The sequence below is a fragment of the Culex quinquefasciatus genome, chromosome 3 (assembly GCF_015732765.1).
Source record: "Culex quinquefasciatus strain JHB chromosome 3, VPISU_Cqui_1.0_pri_paternal, whole genome shotgun sequence".
Lineage (NCBI taxonomy): Eukaryota > Metazoa > Arthropoda > Insecta > Diptera > Culicidae > Culex > Culex quinquefasciatus.
Window position 1 is genome coordinate 47,022,463 of NC_051863.1, and position 20,094 is coordinate 47,042,556.

The 20,094-nt window shown below is 36.1% G+C and overlaps 1 protein-coding gene across 3 annotated transcripts in view; it reads left to right on the plus strand.

Annotated features, from left to right (window-relative positions):
* The first annotated feature begins 1,844 nt into the window (after positions 1 to 1,844).
* The window catches only part of LOC6042037 (fructose-bisphosphate aldolase), a 31,939-nt gene continuing 13,689 nt past the window's right edge, over positions 1,845 to 20,094 (plus strand). For 2 of the 3 annotated variants that reach the window (XM_001851146.2, XM_038259772.1), the window contains exons 1-4: positions 1,845 to 2,000; positions 6,126 to 6,288; positions 11,493 to 11,736; positions 16,879 to 17,498. In XM_001851146.2, coding sequence (XP_001851198.1) covers positions 6,154 to 6,288; positions 11,493 to 11,736; positions 16,879 to 17,498 — 999 coding nt within the window. In that variant the 5' untranslated portion in view covers positions 1,845 to 2,000; positions 6,126 to 6,153. Of the gene's footprint in view, positions 2,001 to 5,725; positions 5,749 to 6,125; positions 6,289 to 11,492; positions 11,737 to 16,878; positions 17,499 to 20,094 lie in introns of those variants that run through there. The other variant, XM_038259773.1, reaches the window with a different exon arrangement.

The following is a 20,094-nucleotide window of genomic DNA, read 5'->3' on the forward strand; positions in this document are numbered from 1 at the left end:
AGGGCGTAAGTGTTTTAATAATTTTTGTACTTTGTAATTTAAAAATTACTGTATCTTGAAGCAGGTGCATCGTATCAAAAAGTAGTCAAAGACAAACTTGTAGTAAATTTGACGGACTTTTCGAAAAAAATACACTGAAATCAAAAACACGCCACTTCTATGAGATTTTTTGATCTTTTAGTTTAAAAGTCGAATTTGAAGGTGAGCCCACGATTTTTTTTCGTTCAAATTTTTGTGAAGATAGCTTAAGATGTTACAAAAAGACTCACGAAAATGCAGGATGGAGCAACTCATCTAAAAAATACAATAATAATTTACCGAAACTATTTTTTTAAAGTGCTCTTAACGTCAACATTTTCAAAAACCGAATACGGGATTCAATTTTCCAGGCAATTTTTCATAAAAGTCTCCATATTGACTACTGTACACAAAAATGGCTTATATAAACGTAGGATAACATGTCTACAAAGTTTCATTGGTATCAGAGAGGGTCGAGAAAAAAGTACCTGAAAAATTCTTGTTTTGGGCTGGAATTGCTCCAAAGAAAAATTTTAAAAGCACGTGTGCCACGTGTGCTTTTAATGTAAAAATATACTATGTGTCACAAGTGTGCACATCATTTACATACAAACTAAAATATGATTACGTTTGTGTTACTGAAAAAAAGAGGCAAATCTCTGAGAATTTAGTCCTTAATTTAAGTTATGATTATGATGAAAACAAAAATGTGCATGACCTTTGTTTTTTGACAGAACGTATTTTCTTTGACAGCTTTCTCCACAAGATCACAAGAAATGTTTATATTCTTTTTATTTTTGAAAGATTTTTTTTATTGTTCAGAAGTAGTATTTTGCATGGCATTTATCATTGTACACAGATAGAAATCTTGTAAGCAAATCCGGTTACGCTATGTTGTCGATTTTGAATATTTACAACAAAATCAAATAAAAATGTTGACGATTTTGGAAAAAAGTCAATGTTTTCAAATTCAACAACATAGCGTTACCGGAGTTCTACGACTTTTAGTTATTTGTGAATCCAAAATGGAATTAACTGATTTTTTTTCTTCTTCGTTAATAAAATGGTCTTAGAAAAAGTAATTTTTTGATCGATGAACAACCCGTTAAACAATAAAATCCGAATTTGCTTTTAAATAAAATGTGAAAGCCTAAAACTATCAGCTGTTTATTGAGCTACTGCTTGATACTATCTGAAATGTTTGGTAAGTACATTTATGTAAGTAAATTTCCCAAGTTTTAGCATGAGATTAAATTTTAATGTTATTTAGTCAGTATCAACTGCTCAAAATGTCGATGAGGGAAAGCCATATTCTACACTTATCAAAAGATTTTTTCTTGGAGATGCCGGGTATCGATCCCGGTGCCTCTCACATGCTAAGCGAGCGATCTACCATTTGAGCTACACCCCCTTGTTGAAATTGGTTGTAGTTTCGCGCAATAGCTGCACTACTTTTATGAATCATATGTTTGCACACTCCATTAGTTAAGGTGAAAGGTACCGTCGTCATTCAATGGATATTTTCAACAAACAGGTTTATGTTGCGTCAGATTTGTGCAATGTTGATGCTGCGGCGTGACTGCTCGATTATTGTTTTATTTTTGACTAAAAGATTGTCATCCCACTTGTTTCAATAATAATGTTAAAACTGGTGAGTTTTCGTGGAAATTTTCCAATCGCCACTGAAAAAAAACTGCCATTTTCACCTGGCACATAACACCCGTCACTGGCGTTACTCCTGTCAGCGCTCGCGCGCGCGCGTTACGTTACGTGACTCGCTTCACCCGAATTCCGCTAGACATCGCCACCGTCGCCCGTCAGTGGCGACCTTCAATCGACCTCTTTGCCGCGACGTCTCCAACTCAAAATTCTGCTCGCCACCCGTCGAACCCGATTATACCGTGTGTGCACGCCTTCCAGTAAAGGTCGTCAGAAGAAGTCGCTCCGAGTCTCCGTCTCGTGTGTTTCTCAGTGAAGTTTTAGTGAGTAGACTATTTTTTTTATCTTTCACCTTTTTTTTTTGTTTGAATGATTTAGTTGATAGTACTTGGTATTGTTAGTTTGTAATACAATGAAGTGATTAGGGTTGGTTGTTTTGAGTTCGATGTGATGTAAACTGGTGATTATTACGCGATTAGAGGAAGAAAATTGCAACTTTTATGACTAGGGTCGCAATTGGCACACTTCAGCACTTGCTAGTGACCGGCCATTGTGGTTGGCGATTTCAAGTGAAGTTTTGGGGGATTTCACGGGTTTAAGCGGCATCGATTGGTTGCAAATTCTCGAGGATTTGCGGAAAGTTCTTTCTTCAGTGCGCTGACATTGCTGTAACCTTGAAGCAGCAGCTCCACTCTCGATTTCGAAACCCCATCCCGACTCCTCGGGAGTGGGAGGTGAAAAGCTTTCCCCTCTTCTTCACCTTCCAGACTGTGGGGTGTCAACGATCCCGCACCTTTCAAATGACCTCTGCGTTAGAAGTCTTGTTAAAAGTGAGATTTTAAGGGGATATTTTTCGTTTTGGGATGCTTCCGTAATCCAAATGGATCAATTCTTCATCTTGGCGAAGCCATGGGAGTGCTTCTAAAGATATAACTTCCCGTTGCCATTCTTGGCTGGGCAGTGGATTCTGCGCATCACTTGGTACAGGAAATCATGTGAGAACCCCATCCTTTGGATGTCGGATCGATTCTCACGATCTACGACTTTGTCTAGAAATAAACACCCTCGCTTCGTTGAGATTTCCCTGAAGTGTTGTTCGACTTGGTTGGCACGCGTCCAGGTATCGCTCTCCTTGACGCCGCCATCAAACTTCAGAACATTCCCATGGAATTTTCCAGCTGATCCCCAAAACCAGCGCCCCGTCAAGCCCCGTTAGGTCATCTCCACCGTGACGCACCTACTTTTCACTTTTCGTCATACGTCACCGGAGTCCGCCGCTGCGATAGGGATGACCTTAGCTGACTTTTCGGGTCAAGTTCAATTTCGCTGCTCGAGCGTCGCTTGTTGTGTACAAGACTGAAAACTGCTCGAGATAATAATTAGTCTTGATTGGGGCTGATTAACGGGTCGGTGTCGATCGAGCAGGAAGAACTTTGCTTCTGACAGCGCGTGTAAAGGTCGAGCCGGTGTTTTCTTGGGTGTTTTGAAACACACAAACCAACACCCCAGACGGTGCTTATGTAATTCGGTTCCGTTGGCGTGGATGGTAACGATTTCTGTTTTCGACCAGTCGAAGAATCTTCAAAATTTGTCATTTTTTGTTTCACAAAAGTTACACAAGTGTTTCGTGACGATTACGAATACCGTTGTTATTGACAACCAAGTTCAAGGACTTTTTTCGGGAGGTCCAAAGTGACCTATTTTTTGCAGGGAGGTTTTGGGTGGGAATTACAACATATGACCGCCTGCCCTAGCAGACGATTGTGCGCAGTTCTGCGCAAATGCCGGTTGAATTATATTTTTTATGGTCACGGCGCGTGACCTGAGAATGTCACCGGGAACGCATGGTGGTTTGGGGAAGAAAAGTTAAATTTGTTCTATTTCCAAGTAAATTACGGATTATTTTGACTCGATAAGATATTATTCAAAAATAAACCCATCAAATTGTTGATTTTAACTACTTATTTTTCAAGAATCTTGCTCTCAAAAAATCACGAAAATTGTGTTCATTGATGTTACGCAATCTAGAACAAATTACCCTAGAACAGTTGCGTCACGGAATTTCACTTTCACACTCTCACCAGACAATGAGAACGTCATCTAGAAATGGAGAGACAGAGGTGAAGCATCTCAGTGCCAAGCAATTCAAGTGCACTTTTGTTTTCACTTTCTTTATAAATGGTTTAAATATAGAACAATCATTTTGTTTACTTTTGGCGTGCCTATTTTTGGGGACCTTCTGCGCTGATGTTTCGCCAATGTAGAGGACAGCTGCTTGAACTTGTACTTGATGTTCACTTGGGATCGTTTCCGTTGCAACGAATCTTGATCTTTCTTTTTTGTTTAGGTTGTCAATTAAACTTTCCTTCAGTCAAACTTGGGAAATTATAACCTACGAGATGTCAAAAAGACATCAAGCAACGATCAATTTTCATATTGTTTAAAAGCATTGACCCTTACAAAAGGAGACAACAGATCAAGATGCATCTCACGTTTCTTTTGTGACCGTTTTAAAGAGGCATAAACAATAACAAATACGTTTTGTTTAGCTGATCATTCTGTGCATTGTCCCGAAGTTTGATTGAAGTTGGTTGCTGGAGTCCCGAGTTATAATTACACATGTTTACGGTAGTCTAGCTTGTACGTGCGTCAAACGCATCCTGACCTGAAATCTCTTTGGTCTTTTGTCGCACTTACATCAATTTTCAGGGAGTGACAAGATAGCACGACAAGATTGAAACTACTTTTATATGAAAAGTGACAAAAATTTTCGTAGCTTTTTTGGTTTTCATTGAATATCTTAGCATTGAAATCGAATTTTGGGGATCTGTGAAGGTCAAAAGATGTGGCATTGTGAGATGCACAAAATGGCGTTCTTAACTCAATTTGGCTCAAAATGTACATACGACAAGTTAGCACGACGGCGACGATTTGACGAACTTTGCCTATTGCTGTTGAGAAACCTTGTTGGATTTTTTGGATCTTCTCCATTTGTCTTTTTTATTTGTATAACTTCAACTAACATAAGAAATAAAATGATCGAGGGTTACAATGCTATGCTAAAGCTTTTCAAAAGTAAATTTGTTTCAACCTTTGTAATCTAATAGTCAGTATTTCAGTTTAAAAACACATTTTTTTTCCTTTTACGTAAACTGTTAGAAATTCTTAACTGATTTATTATATTTATTCGGTAGAAACTTAACGATATTAAGTTTTACATTTTACACACAAAAAAAAAAACAAAATATGGCTATAAATTTCTCAAAAATAAAAGAAAAAAACAACTGAGATTTTGCTGCTTCTTCTGATGCAATCTGATGCAAACAATACAGAATGCGATTTTTCGAAATTTTTGAAATTTAAAATTTTGTCTTTTTGATATATAAAACAAAAACGAAAATTACCTCAGGAAATGACGAAATTTTTTCAACAAAATAAATAATTGACAAAAATAAAATGTCGATGCCATTAAAAATTGTGAAGTAAATTTCTTATAATTTTATAAAACCCATTTTTAAAATCGGATCAACAAATGTTTCCTGGATGGAATAGATCATCTCAACAGCACATCCTACTTTCTCTTCTTCCCGAACTCTATTTTCGCCCACTGATAACGCCAGTTTACGACCAAACAGCTGCCAACGTCAAAATCATCGTTATCATCGTAAAAACATAAACAAAAATGTCGTTCAAGCGATAACCACCAAACCTTGGTCCTATGGAAAGTTACACACCTCCAAAGTTGTAGCCGTTGTTGCCGTTGTTGCCAAGTCGCCGGTCCAGAGCTTCAAAATTCCACCAAACGAAACCCGCCTAGAACGCAATCTCCCAAAACTGGTTCTGTTGACCGGTTTGTTGTTGTCGGCGGCATCTTTCCCGATTACCGTCCTTCTCTTTCGTCAAACGCTGCTCTGTCTTATCAAGGCCCAGATTTAGAACCTGCAGGTCATCGCGCAGTTGTCGATTTTTCGGTGTTTGACGTCGTACTTGGACGAGTCTTTGGGCTACCAGAGTCAGTCAGTCTTGAGGTGTTCGAGCTGAAGGTTGGTTCCCCCTAGTTCTCCGGTGAAGGTATTGAAACGTTGTTGACGTTTAGAAGTGATGCAATCTCGCGTAACCCGATCGCCTACGTGACTTTCCTGTTGGATGATGTAGCGTTGAAATGTTTCGTGAAATTCATCAGCTTCTGAAACTGATGACGTCATGTTGCGCGACGGGGCTACTGCGCAGATGTGTAGCAACGCGGACGCGACAAAGGTCGCGGTGACGGTCGTTACATGCGTGCGCGTGCGATTATCTCTAGTCTAGACACACTCGTGTGCGTCACGCTAGTCGGTGCTACTATCTAGCAGTAAACGGTTGAACTAAATCTTGATGTACACTGTCGATTGAATTATTTCGTCTATCTTGTGCAAATTTCAACTAACAACCCCTCTTTTTTCTTGCAGTCGTCCAAATCTCCAAAAACTCATCAACATGACCACCTACTTCAACTACCCGACCGTCGAGGTCCAGGAGGAGCTGTCCCGCATCGCCAAGGCGATCGTCGCCCCCGGCAAGGGAATCCTGGCCGCCGATGAGTCGACCGCCACCTGCGGCAAGCGCTTCGCCGTGAGTAGTTTTTTTGTGTGCTAGAACAAATTATTTTAGAAATTTTTTAAGTGATTATTGAAATTTGTTAAGGCTCTGGAAGGCATCATCCCCATTCGGCCATTTGGCGGCCATGTTTGTTTTTAGAAAAAACATTCAAATCTTGATTCAGAATGTTTCAATCAAAAAAAGGTTTTGTTTATGTTCATTGTAGAAGTATTTTACATAGAGTGATTATTTTTTTCATTTCAATTTACGTGAATTTTTCAATTTAAGTGAAGGGCACCATCCTTCAAAAAAAGTCCTTTATTTTGCTCTGAAGAGTATATCTAAGATAATTTTTCAGTAGGGCGTAACCTTGCTTGTTTCCGCCCAAGGTCACACATATTTAAAATTTAGCTTGTAGATTTCATGATGATTTAATGAAATTCAATAAGCTTTTAGGGGACATCTGGGACTACCATCTGAGACAGAGAGGGCAGTTAGGCAGTTCAACACATAAAACAGACAATTTTTTTCTTAGAGATTTTTTTTGGTGTAAATTTTTGCTCGGCAGACCCCTTATTGCTCCTGAGTCAATATCACATTAGAAACGTGCATGAAAATGGGATTTAAGGAGTCACCCAAGCAAAAATTTAAACTCAAAAAGTTCACTAAAGGAAAAGTGTCTATTTAATATTTTTAACTGCCTTACCCGAAGCGATATCAGTCTCAGATGTCCCCTACACGCTCCAGGTCAAAACGATTTGGTATCTGGATGGAACGTTTATTTTTAGTTTGAAAAATGTGCTATTTTCACTACAATGCCAATAACTCCCTAAAGATTCAAGTAATGAGGATGAGTGTCCCTTCAATTTGTTGCATTTTTAAGCTCTTTCAGATTTTTAAATTTAATTGAATTTTCCTGTTCTGTTTAAAAACAAAATATCTTTATCTCATCAGATTTTGATTTTTATTTTGATGATTTGATTAAAGTATAAAATTATTTATATTTAATTGTTTTTTTTTCCAAAAGGCAGATGAAAACTATAAAAAATGTATTGAAAAAATTTTGCAGATCATAAAAGTTGTTTTAATTATTTTGGCTAGACTAGACTTAAATCTTGTATTGTTATGGAATTCAATAAAATACTTAAAAAAGTAGCAAATCGGAAAAAAAACTTTAAGGTAAATCAGGTCCCCTAAAGTCGGCGCTCCTGAAATGAAGCATTAACAATAGTTAATGTAATTTAAACATTAGCTTTTAAAGGTTATTTAAAAGTTTGACGTTCCGTGAAATTTGGTGTTTTGGAATTCCCCGTGAAATTTCAAATTTTTAGCGTGAAAAATCACTAAGTCATTGGGCATTGATAGGCCTGATGAAATCTGCTGCGACAAAAATACTCCCAGAACTCTTTTTTCACACCGTGCACACAACTTCCATTTTTGATTTATTATGTGAAATTGTATGAAGAATAAGATCAAAATGTTTTAAGACATTGAGGTTTTGCAGCGCAACTGTGTTTCAAATGTAGGTGGCGCCAAAATGAGGTTACTTGCCTAAAATCGTATGCCTTTCTGCTGGATTGAAGAACAAAATCGATTATTTCTCATGATTCCCTGTATCAATCTTAATGAAACTGGTTACAAAAGACGAGAAAAACTTTTTGCTTTAAAATAATGAACATCTATTTTTGGGCGTGCAAAATTTGTAAACTTTTTCTTTAAAAAACATGTTTCGGAACACGAAAAAATGAGTTTCCTTTTAAATATCAATGAAATAAACAGTTTGATAGTTGATAAAAGATGTGTTAACGAATATTCAACGATTTTTATTGATTTTTGACAGATTTTCTTGCCAAATAGTCAAATTACTATGTTTTTCTAAATTTACAGTTTTCTCATAGAAAAATCAAACAAATATTGGAAAATTGTACATCAAATTGTTGGAAATAATTTTTCTCATCCGAATCCGACATACAGTATGTAAAAAAAGTATTTACACCCCTTGAGCACTATGCACATTTTGTGATTAAACATGTAAAAAATTTAAAGTTTGACAGGAACCTAGTACTACGTTTTGTTCAGAAACTCATGCCAAACATTTTGCTACAAACAGCTCATGAAAAGATGATTTCTATAAAAAGTTATATAACAAATACTATTACGAAAATAAAAAAGGTGCAAAAAAAGTTTGTACACCTTTCGAAAAATTAACATAAATAATGTTATTTGTAGACAAATCACCATAAATCCAGTCTCCCAACTCCAAATAGGCATCCTTGACTGATTAAAAAAAGAATTTGGATTGAATACAAAGTTTACTAACTACTTAGTATAAAAGTTTATATAACTCTGGAAATTCTTTATAAAACTTATCTAAACTTAATTTTGCAAACTTTTAATTCAACTAAATGTCAATATATTACCATAGAATTGCTAAATAAACATTTTGGAGTGGGTATAACACCGTTTTGGGGGTATTTGTATCGATAGAATAGATTTTTCGTTGGAATTTCGTACCAACCCGGAATTACGTCGTCGGAAAATCCGCCGGCATTCGAACCGGTCCACAATTCTTAAGTCAACCTATGTGGCATCGGAAAGGGCATAAAATTTCCGATCTTTTGATACCCATACATCTAGGTTTTCTATAAAACCCACGTTTTTAAATACCTGGGCAAAAAGTAAGTTTGATCCACGAGAACAAAAATTACGAAATTCCATACATTTTTGGCAGATTGCTCAAACAAAACCATAACAACGTTTTTACCTAGGTATTTAAAATCGTGGATTTTATAGAAAACCTAGATGTATGGGTATCAAAAGATCGGAAATTTTATGCCCTTTCCGATGCCACATAGGTTGACTTAAGAATTGTGGACCGGTTCGGATGCCGGCGGATTTTCCGACGACGTAATTCTGGGTTGGTACGAAATTCCAACGAAAAATCTATTCTATCGATACAAATACCCCCAAAACGGTGTTATACCCACTCCAAAATGTTTATTTAGCAATTCTATGGTAATATATTGACATTTAGTTGAATTAAAAGTTTGCAAAATTAAGTTTAGATAAGTTTTATATAGAATTTCAGAGTTATATAAACTTTTATACTAAGTTGTTAGTAAACTATATATTCAATCCAAATTATTTTATAAATCAGTCAAGGATGCCTATTTGAAGTTGGGAGACTGGATTTATGGTGATTTGTCAACAAATAACATTATTTATGTTAATTTTTCGAAAGGTGTACAAACTTTTGCACCTTTTAGTTTCGTAATAGTATTTGTTATATAACTTTTATAGAAATCATCTTTCATGAGCTTTTGTAGCAAAATGTCTGGCATGAGTTTCTGAACAAAACGTAGTACTAGGTTTCTGTCAACATTAAATTGTTTAGATGTTTCATCACAATATGTGCATAGTGCCCAAGGGGTGTAAATACTTTTTTTACATACTGTAAGTTTTATAAAAATGTTGATTATGGAAAAACACATTTTTTTTTTCAAAAAATCATAGATTTACGTTATTTGCTCATAGCTTTGTTGCAAATCCTCTATTGATTTTCCGGTCCAATCGCCGAGTTTTATTTTTAAGTTTTCAAAAGACTTTTCCAAGTGTAAGTCGGATTTTTAAACTCAAAACTGTTTTTTTTTTTCAAAAAACTCAAATCCTCACATATTTTGGCAATCCGAAGACCAAAATTTTGTGCAAATCGTCAGGCATTTGGCCAATTTTTGAACCGCTTACGCTCCAAATTAGGCAACTTTTTTTTTATTTCTTTAACTTTCATTTGGAATTGCTGTTGAATTGCTTTTTAAAAGAAAATTAAATATTTTTATCGTCGTATGGATTTTTTTTAAATTTTATTTTGAACATTGAATTGAATAAACAAATGTTGGATTTTCTTTTGGTTTTGTACAAATTTTATACAATTGTTTGAAATATTTTAAAATGATTAAAATTTATTGAATATTAAAAACAAAGCAGGCAAATGTATTTTAAATTAACATTGGGCCATTGCAAACTTTATTTCAAGTTTTAATTTGTGTAAAACTCAGAAAACATTAAGTTACCTGTTTTAATATCTTTGCATGGCAATATCTCAGCAACTAAGCGTGGTTACAATAAAGTTCAAAAAATCAAATTAAGAGAGCTTCATCAACTTCTCAAAAATATGTTTTTTTCAAAAGTATGGAAGAATTATTTTTTTTTAAATTAGTGCCCATTTAAAAAAAACTGCGACTATATTCAAAAACAAATACATTTTTAGGTTATAACTTGAAAACGGTGCACTTTTCGATTGCAAATTTGATTGGACGTAAATTAATGAATATTTGTTTATTTCATTTTTTTTTTGAAAAATGAAACACTATTGAATCAATCAATCAATACTATTGATTAAAAAAATTCACAACTCGGGTTATTGCATATTCTGGAAATTTCTGAAAAATTACCATTTAATGTTCCCTAAAACATATCAAAAAATTAAATATAAATTAAAAATAGTGTTTTTGTAAATCAAGCATGAGTGACAAAAAGTGAAATTAAAAATCACTAAATTTTTTTACTCTGTATCATTTTTCCTTGAATTTTCATTCATCATTTTTGTATGGACAGCTGCCAAATTTGTATGGAATGATGCAAAATTTCTTCTTTGGGCATACCAAAGGCACCAACAAAGTTTCAGCCGGGTTAAAAAATAAATAAAATAGAATGACCAAAATCTCAGAGAATTGTTCTAATATTTTCATTATTATGTGTGAAAATAAGTTTGCGGTAAATTTTGTATTGTCCCAGACTATGCTTTGAATCATGTTAAAACAATTTAAATCTTAAAATTTAAATCAAATCAAAATTTCATTTTAGAGTAAAAATGTGCAAAAAATGTAAAAGTGACTGCATAAAGGGAAATAAAATAAATAGACTAAAGGTAATGATAGGAGGTGGTAGTATAAGCCACATACAATCAGAAACAAACATAAACTAAACAAGAAAAATGCTAAAAATGAAACAAGAAAAAAATTAAACAAGAGAAGTGAAGTTTTTCGTAGAACAAATGTTGCTCAAAGTTACCCTGAGCACAGGAAATATAAAAAAATCAAAAAATTGGGGCAGTAGAGGGATAATTATTCAAATAAAAGTTAAAATAATGAAAAAAATTAATACTTATTCCTGAACGTTCCACGATTAGCTGTCATTTAAAATTAGAATTATCATTGATTAAATCCCCCTTTTTCCAGGACATTGGCGTCGAGAACAACGAGGACAACCGCCGCCAGTACCGTCAGCTGCTGTTCACCGCCGACGAGCGCCTGTCGCAGAACATCTCCGGCGTGATCCTGTTCCACGAGACGCTGTACCAGAAGGCCGACGATGGCACCCCGCTGGTTGAGCTGCTCAAGAAGAAGGGCATCCTGGCCGGCATCAAGGTCGACAAGGGCGTCGTCGATCTGTACGGCTCGGAGGGCGAGTGCACCACCCAGGGTGAGTTTTGTAGTTTTGCTGTTTTGATGCTAGAATTGAGATTTTAATTAACGGCGGAGGAAATGGGGGAAAAAAAACTCGTGCAGTTTCGTGTTAATTAGCTCACTTTTTCCGGGCTGATGCACGTGAAAGCTTCGACAATGGGGACACACACATTCTTACAGCCTTGTTAGAGCGAAAAATGTGCCACTTTTGTGCTGGACTGGATATTCAGGCCAAACAGAGGGGATGAAATGGATAGAGTTACTTCATTTCCTGGAGCAACACAGCACAACAGCAGTGATGCCAACCGCCATAAAATGTCAGCGTTAAGTTAATTAGAGTGTGCAGTTTCGAGCTTGCTTTCACCGTACTCTGTGACAAGCTATTAACTGGGTCGAATCTTGGAAAGGGAGGAACTCAGTGAAAGGTGTTGCAAAAATCCCATTAATTTTTTTAAAATACAAATTTTAAAGTTGTCTAAAAATTCCGGAAAGAATTCTTCGCTATAGTTAAGAATGCATAATACAAACAATCTGCTCAAACTTCTTGCCAAGCCAAGCAAAGTTCGCAACTTCCAGCTCGCTTAACCTTTTCTCTTCCTTTCAAAAACTCCTTGGAAATTACGTGCTTGTAACGCAAAGTGGCAAGTGCCTCGCAAGCTTAATTACACTTGCTTTTTTACTCTTCCGGAAACATGGTCGTCAGGGGTGATTTTCCCCTTCACCTTCAATCCGTCCCTCTCCTGCAACCGGAAATGTAAACCGTGGACACGTGTCGGCAAAATTGTGCCACGAGGGCACATTGTATTTTTCTTGACCGTGCTCTCCGTTGTCCAGGAACGGATTTGAAGTTTCTGCGCTCGGGGCTTTGGGGAGTGCAAATCGATGTTGATTTTTTCCGGATTGAAGGACTGAAGGTGAGTTGAGGGGGGGAGATTGTAAGAAAATTGAGAAAAATAAATCCGACCTGATTGAATAAGGCCAGGTGGTTGGAAAAGATTTGAGCTTTGGTTTTCTTTTCAATATCTTTTTTTTTTGCTTCTGGCAGTGAACGGATGAAGATTATTTGATGTCATTTTAGTCAATTTGTTTGTGATTGTGATAAAAGTATACTTCAACTATTTTTTTTAGTACGCACCAAATGCAAACGCAATTTATTTGCCATAATAAAATTTTCGCCGTATTGATTCAGTAAATTAAATAATCTATCAACTAACTAACAGTTTTTTGCCAGCCGTTGGGTTGCTGACACATCCAGTACAATTTGCTCTCCATTCATATGGATACCATCATGAGCATGATGCGTAATTAGAGCGCCATTGATCAATAAACAACATCAGACTTTCCATGCAGAAAACGAATTTTGCAAATATTTGTTCAAATAATTTATATATTTTTTCACGTTAAACAAATATCTAACAATGACTATGAAAAAAGTGAAAAATAAAAAACTTCAAATCACCTCTTTGGCAAGGAATTTTCCTCACACATTGTACCACAGTCGGTTCATTGGGCCAAACTCATGCCCCGGCGTTGGCAGGACCTTGCTTGTTTACTGATAATAACCGTAATTTATGCACTTTGTCCTGGTCCTCGCGCTGTACGTATGCGTTATTAAGTGTCACCACTAGCTATTTACAAACCCATCATTGTGTGCCGACCGACACATCGTCCAGCTCCAATAACTCTTGCGACCCACCCACGGTCATAGCTGAAGGGGTTGCCCATAAAGTGTGCGCACATTTTATTTGCACATCGTTTTTCCGCGTTATCTCCAAGTTTGCCGGGGACTGGGACGAGACACCCTTGCAGTGTGCCCAAGGATAATCCTCCCGGGGGGGGGGGGGGGGTTTGGGGTTGGTTCAAGTCCGGCATCTCTGGAACCGTCGAGATATGATAGAATTTACTTTAGTTCGTTTATTGGAACGGTTCATCGGACTCAAACTAGCTTTTCTTTGAATTTTGTAGGATTTTTCAAAATAATCATTCGATTGAAAGTTTCCTTGATTTCGATTCAAATGTCCCGAATTCTTCAACATACTTTGTACGGATTCGATCACAAGAGTTACAAAAAAAGTATTTAATGAAAATGTGAAGAACACTAAAACACGAATAAGTATCTATAAAATCGAAAAAAGCAAATTTGGCAGAGAAGGTGCAAACGACGTTTCGACGATTGAAATAAAAATAAAAAGAAAAGAGCAATTATCTGAGATTTCGGCCATTCGATTTTTTTTGTATTTTTAAATCAAGCTGAAACTTTGTTGGTGCCTTCGGTATGCCCAAAGAAGCCATTACAAATTTGGCAGCTGTCCATACAAAAATGATGCATGAAAATTCAAAAATCTGCATCTTTTGCAGGATTTTTTGGATTGATTTGGTGTTTTCGGCAAAGTAGTAGGTATGGATATTAGAGTGTGTGTCCATTGGATATGGACTACACTGAAAAAATGATACACGGTAAAAAAGTTTGGTAATTTTTAATTTCACTTTTTGTCACTTAAACTTGATTTGCAAAAAAAAACACTATTTTTTAAATGGTTAAGGGGACATCAAATACCAACATTTCAAAAATTTCCAGGTTGTGCAAACAATCTTTTACCGAGTTATGAATTTTTTAATCAATACTGATTTTTTCAAAAAATCGAAATTTTAGTTGCAAAAATTTTTAAACTTCATTTTCGATGTAATTTGCAATCAAAAAGTACTTTAGAGAAATTTTGATAAAGTGCACCGTTCTCAAGTTATAGCCATTTTAAGGTATCTTTTTTGAAAATAGTCGCAGTTTTTCATTTATTTTTTTAAATTAGTGCACACTTTTAAAATAAATATTTCTTGAAAGCTGAGAGAATTCATTTTTATTTTGCTTTTTTGAACTTTGTTGTAGTGCGCCCATCCCGGGAATTCCCGGACAATTTTCGAGAAATTCCCGTTATAGAAAAAAATATCAAATTTTGGTCTGGAAATTCAGATTTGGTTTTAGAAATAGATGAACAGTTGAATACATAGTAATCAATCCAAATTTTAAAGCATTAAAATTTGTATTCGGCAAACATCAGCTTTAATTTGGCATATTAGGGAAAATGGTTTAAATTTTAGTTCACTGATCCGTAAAACTCCTGGAGCTTTGAATAATTTCTATTTAATTTTATGTTTTTTAATTTTAAATTTGAAATGAATATCATCTTAACTTATTTTTCATCAAACACCGGAATCAAAGCAATTAATACACCGATTTACAAATGTATTGCTCTGAAATCTTCTGTATCTTTTCAGCCTAAAGTCCTGATTTTCCCCAGTTGGCGAAAGTAACTTAAAGAAAATTAGTAAAATATGTTTTATTTAAAATAAGACATTCTTATCCTAAATTTGACATTGACTGGTATCATTTTATTTCCAGAGATTTTTTTTGAAATTTCTTTAATTACTCTTAGCTTTAAGAAAAATGTAACTTCAAAAGCCGACTCAGTCCTAACCAGGTCCCCGTACCAAAAAGGACTCAATAAAAATAATTTTATGATAAAAAAGATTTTTTTGAAAACATAAAAAAATAGCTTATATGACCTTTTTTAAAAATAAAACTCTGGTTTTGTTGTCGCTCTTCGTTTTTAAAGACATTGTTGAAGAAATTTGTCAAGCTTTTTTTGTTGTGGCATATAAAACAAAATATAAAAGAAATATATTTTTATGAAATAGTTATTTAATTTGAATTGAAATTTTCTGTATTTTTTTTTCAAATTCTTAAAAATAACATTTTTAATTTCTTTTACGTTATTTAAAAACTGTCGTCCTTGTTTAGATTGAAGTGTAGATTGTCACCAATTATTTTTATTATTGAGCTTATTCTATAATTTTAAGTTTGAAAACATATAAAATATTTTTAAAACATGGATTTTCTGACTGCTTCAAAAATTTCCCGATATTCCGGGATTTCAAAAATATTTTTCCCGTTTCCAGGGAAATTCAAAACCCGGGAAAATTGGACGCCCTATTTTGTGGATACGACCGTTGCTGAGATATTGCTATGCAAAGATTTTAAAACAGAAAATTGATGCTTTCTTAGTCTCACCCCACAATTTTCTAATGTCGATATCTCAGCAATATTTTCAATTTGAAAATATTGAACATTCGTGAAGTTGTCCAATCTTTACGAAAACAATATTTTAATTTTTTTATCTAGACTTACATTTAAATAGACCAAACAGTCAATATTACGCCCTTTAGAAAAGTTAGTCTTGATTTGAGGAAGCAGTTCTAAAAATTATATTATTTTTTTATTATTTTTCTGTTTTTACTTCTTTTGAGCATGAGTAGTTTCTCACATAAAAATGTGCGTTGTTTTTTTTCTTGAGACTTTGTATTCTTCAAAACAGTTTTTCAATAACATTTATTGAAAGTTTTTTTTGAACATGGGCAGCATTTTTTATTATATTTTTTATTTTTTTATTCTTTGCCAAAGATTGATTCGAAAATTGCCGACTTTTTCATTCTTTACAAATAGAAAAGTTTTTTTTTATTTATTTTACATAAACTTTGAATAAAAGCAGGTGCTCAGCATGACCAGCTTTAGAAAAAAAATGTTTAAAATAAAAACATGTTGTGAGTTTTAAACTTTTTCTTTATATTTTTTTCTAGCCAAAAACCAATATAACGCTTTTGCCATGAGCAAAAAATTTAAAACTTTCATCGAAATATTACAACTTTGTTCTTTTGGCAAAAAAATCCCAGGAATTCTCAAAATTAAAAAAAAAATCCAGTTGTGTCATTTATTTTGTTTTGTAAAACTGAGCTTTGTATATTTTTTCGATTAAAAAATAATTCGAGAATTTTTTAACAATGCCATAAAAAATAATTTGTTGCCGAAAAAAGGGTCAACAACGCTCAGGCACAATTCGTGCTTTCCATTTCATTAGGACACAAAACTTTTGTAAACAAGAGTGTATCCCTCTCACACCTTATGCAAACTGTCATTCGAGTGCAAGGGATACACTATTGCTTACAAAAGTTTTGTGCCCTTTTGAAATGTTATTTATGTTACACGAACTGTTTACGTTTCCCCCGCTAATTGATGATCCATAAAAGTTGCAATATAACTGCGCTATAACTGTAATTACGATTCTCATTAAAATATGCGTTTTCTTTTCTTCTCCTCTGTTGCCAGGTCTGGACGATCTGGGTGCGCGCTGCGCTCAGTACAAGAAGGACGGCTGCGACTTCGCCAAGTGGCGTTGCGTGCTGAAGATCGGCAAGAACACCCCCAGCTACCAGTCGATCCTGGAGAACGCCAACGTGCTGGCCCGCTACGCGTCCATCTGCCAGTCCCAGCGCATCGTGCCGATCGTCGAGCCGGAGATCCTGCCCGACGGTGACCACGATCTGGAGCGTTGCCTGAAGGTGACGGAGACGGTGCTGGCCGCGGTGTACAAGGCGCTGAGCGACCACCACGTCTACCTGGAGGGTACGCTGCTGAAGCCGAACATGGTCACCGCCGGCATGAGCTGCGCCAAGAAGCCGACCGCCCAGGAGATCGGTCTCGCTACCGTGCTGGCCCTGCGCCGCACCGTGCCGGCCGCCGTGCCCGGAGTCACCTTCCTGTCCGGTGGACAGTCCGAGGAGGAGGCCTCCGTCAACCTGAACGCCATCAACCAGGTGCCGCTGTTGAGACCGTGGGCGCTGACCTTCTCGTACGGTCGTGCCCTGCAGGCCTCGGTGCTGCGCGCCTGGGGCGGCAAGAAGGAGAACATCAAGGCCGCCCAGGACGAGCTGGTGAAGCGCGCCAAGGTAGGTGTTCATGAAACATTTTTTTTTTCTTCTGTCCATTACGAGAGGTTGAGGGTGGTAGCAGCGGCTTTGCCCTGCAATTATTCACTTAACGTTCACTTTGTCTGCCGGTATGCAATTACACCCGCGGGTAGTTTGTCGTAGCTACTACTCTCGTTCTACCTCGTCCTCGTTGCCCCGAGTCTTACGCAATCAACTCGAAAAGTGTGTCTGTTTGTGCACCTTGAGCCTTTCTTCCCCCTCAAGATAACTGCAGTGTTTATCTTTCATTTACTGGCCGTGTTTTTGTTCAATTTAGTCATTGTTATTGCTCGCTCCCCATATCCGATTCCAAAAACTCATCCTCAAGACGAAGCAATACATCATCTTGAGTGTCTCCCCCCATAACGACGCTGACAAGACGAACTGTTGCAGACTGACCGACGCACACATGACATTCAACCTACTTTAGAGGCGAGTTGAACTCCCAACTTCTCGCGAATCTCGGTCAATGTTGAACATCCCGCAGAGCGGCGGCAGCTCCGGGTTTGATTCCACGCTGTAGACTGGTTCAAAGTTTTGGTGATTTTCTGAAATCTTTTATTCAGTTGGAACCAGTCTAACTTTTCCAACTAAACTCCTAGAATGACATAACATCCAGAACGATTTCGTGCGTTGGCTGGCAGCACTGCTGCTCTGGCAGCTGTTTTGCCAATTCCACCAACCCGAGAGCGTCTGACGTCAGGTTGCGTGGTTGTTGGAAGTCGCACGCGAAGATCGTGGCAAAACGATAAACGTTGTTGCAGGTAATTGGTTCGCGTTTCGCGGCGTTTTTTTTTATTCTTACCTTGGGGTTATTAGCACCCTCTTTTGAGGTTTCGCGCACAGCGCGTTTTGTTTATTTATGTTTGGGAGGTGCACGCGATGCCGTTAAAGAGTAACTCTTGAAGCATCAAGGATTAAATAAGCGTTTTTTTTTATTTTTGATTGAATTCTGAACTTAAAATAACCCTTGAACCTTGAATAACTTAGAGAATAGTATCAACCCAGTTCTTTACAAAGAAAAAATATAATTAAGAAAAATTATAATTAAATGCAAAATATGAACATTTTTATAGAAAAAAAAACAACTAAGAATAATTCAGATATTTACCAAAATAATGGAAGAGTTTGAAATTTAAACAAAAATAAAATCGAAAAAATATCATATCGTCACAAAGCTCCCTCGGCGCTTCAAGGGTTATCCCGTACTGTGGGGGCAAGAAGTGTGACACAATTTGCGCTGACGCTGGCGATTGCAGAAATGCAATGGTCCGCCGACGCACCTGGAAGTGATTCTGGGCCAGCTGGGAAGGTCGCTTGAGGATGAATGAAACTGTGGATTGATTTTTTGTAATTGGTTCTTCCTAATTGGTTCGATTTGATTCAGGTTTTGACCTGAATTGATTTCATTTTGAAAAGTTAAACTTCTTGACTGTTTGAACAAATTGATTAATTTTGTATTACTTTAAAAACATTAAAAACCCAACTTTAGTTGTAATAATAGTTTCATTTATGATTTTTTATTCATTGTGGTTGTGGTGAATAATATTTGCTAAATTGAGTCAAAATTGTCTAAACTTCAGTCTTATTTTCTCAAATAAAGATTAGATGTAATTTTTAAAATAAATATTGAAATGGGTAATTCTCCGCCAACTCACACGAAATCGGGAAAAGTTGCCCCGACCCCTCTTCGATTTGCGTGAAACTTTGTCCAAATGGGTAACTTTTGTCCCTGATCACGAAACTGAGGTCCGTTTTTTGATATCTCGTGACGGAGGGGCGGTACGACCCCTTCCATTTTTGAACATGCGAAAAAAGAGGTGTTTTTCAATAATTTGCAGCCTGAAACGGTGATGAGATAGAAATTTGGTGTCAAAGGGACTTTTATGTAAAATTAGACGCCTGATTTGATGGCGTACTCAGAATTCCGAATAAACGTATTTTTCATCGAATAAAACACTAAAAAAGTTTGAAAAATTCTCCCATTTTCCGTTACTCGACTGTAAAAATTTTTGGAACATGTCATTTTATGGGAAATTTAATGTGCTTTTCGAATTTACATTGACGCAGAAGGGTCATTTTTTCATTTAGAACAAAATTTTTCATTTTAAAATTTCGTGTTTTTTCTAACTTTGCAGGGTTATTTTTTAGAGTGTAACAATATTCTACAAAGTTGTAGAGCAGACAATTACAAAAATTTTGATATATAGACATAAGGAGTTTGCTTATAAACATCACGAGTTATCGCGATTTTACGAAAAAAAAGTTTTGAAAAAGTTACTTTTTGCGTTTCTCTTTGTTTCGTCGTCCGTGTCTGTCGCGGCCACGGCCATGATCGATGACGACCAACTTTTTCAAAACTTTTTTTCGTAAAATCGCTATAACTCGTGAAGTTTTTAAGCAAACTCCTTATGTCTATATATCAAAATTTTTGTAATTGTCTGCTCTACAACTTTGTAGAATATTGTTACACTCTAAAAAATAACCCTGCAAAGTTAGAAAAAACACTAAATTTTAAAATGAAAAATTTTGTTCTAAATGAAAAAATGACCCTTCTGGGACAATGTAGATTCGA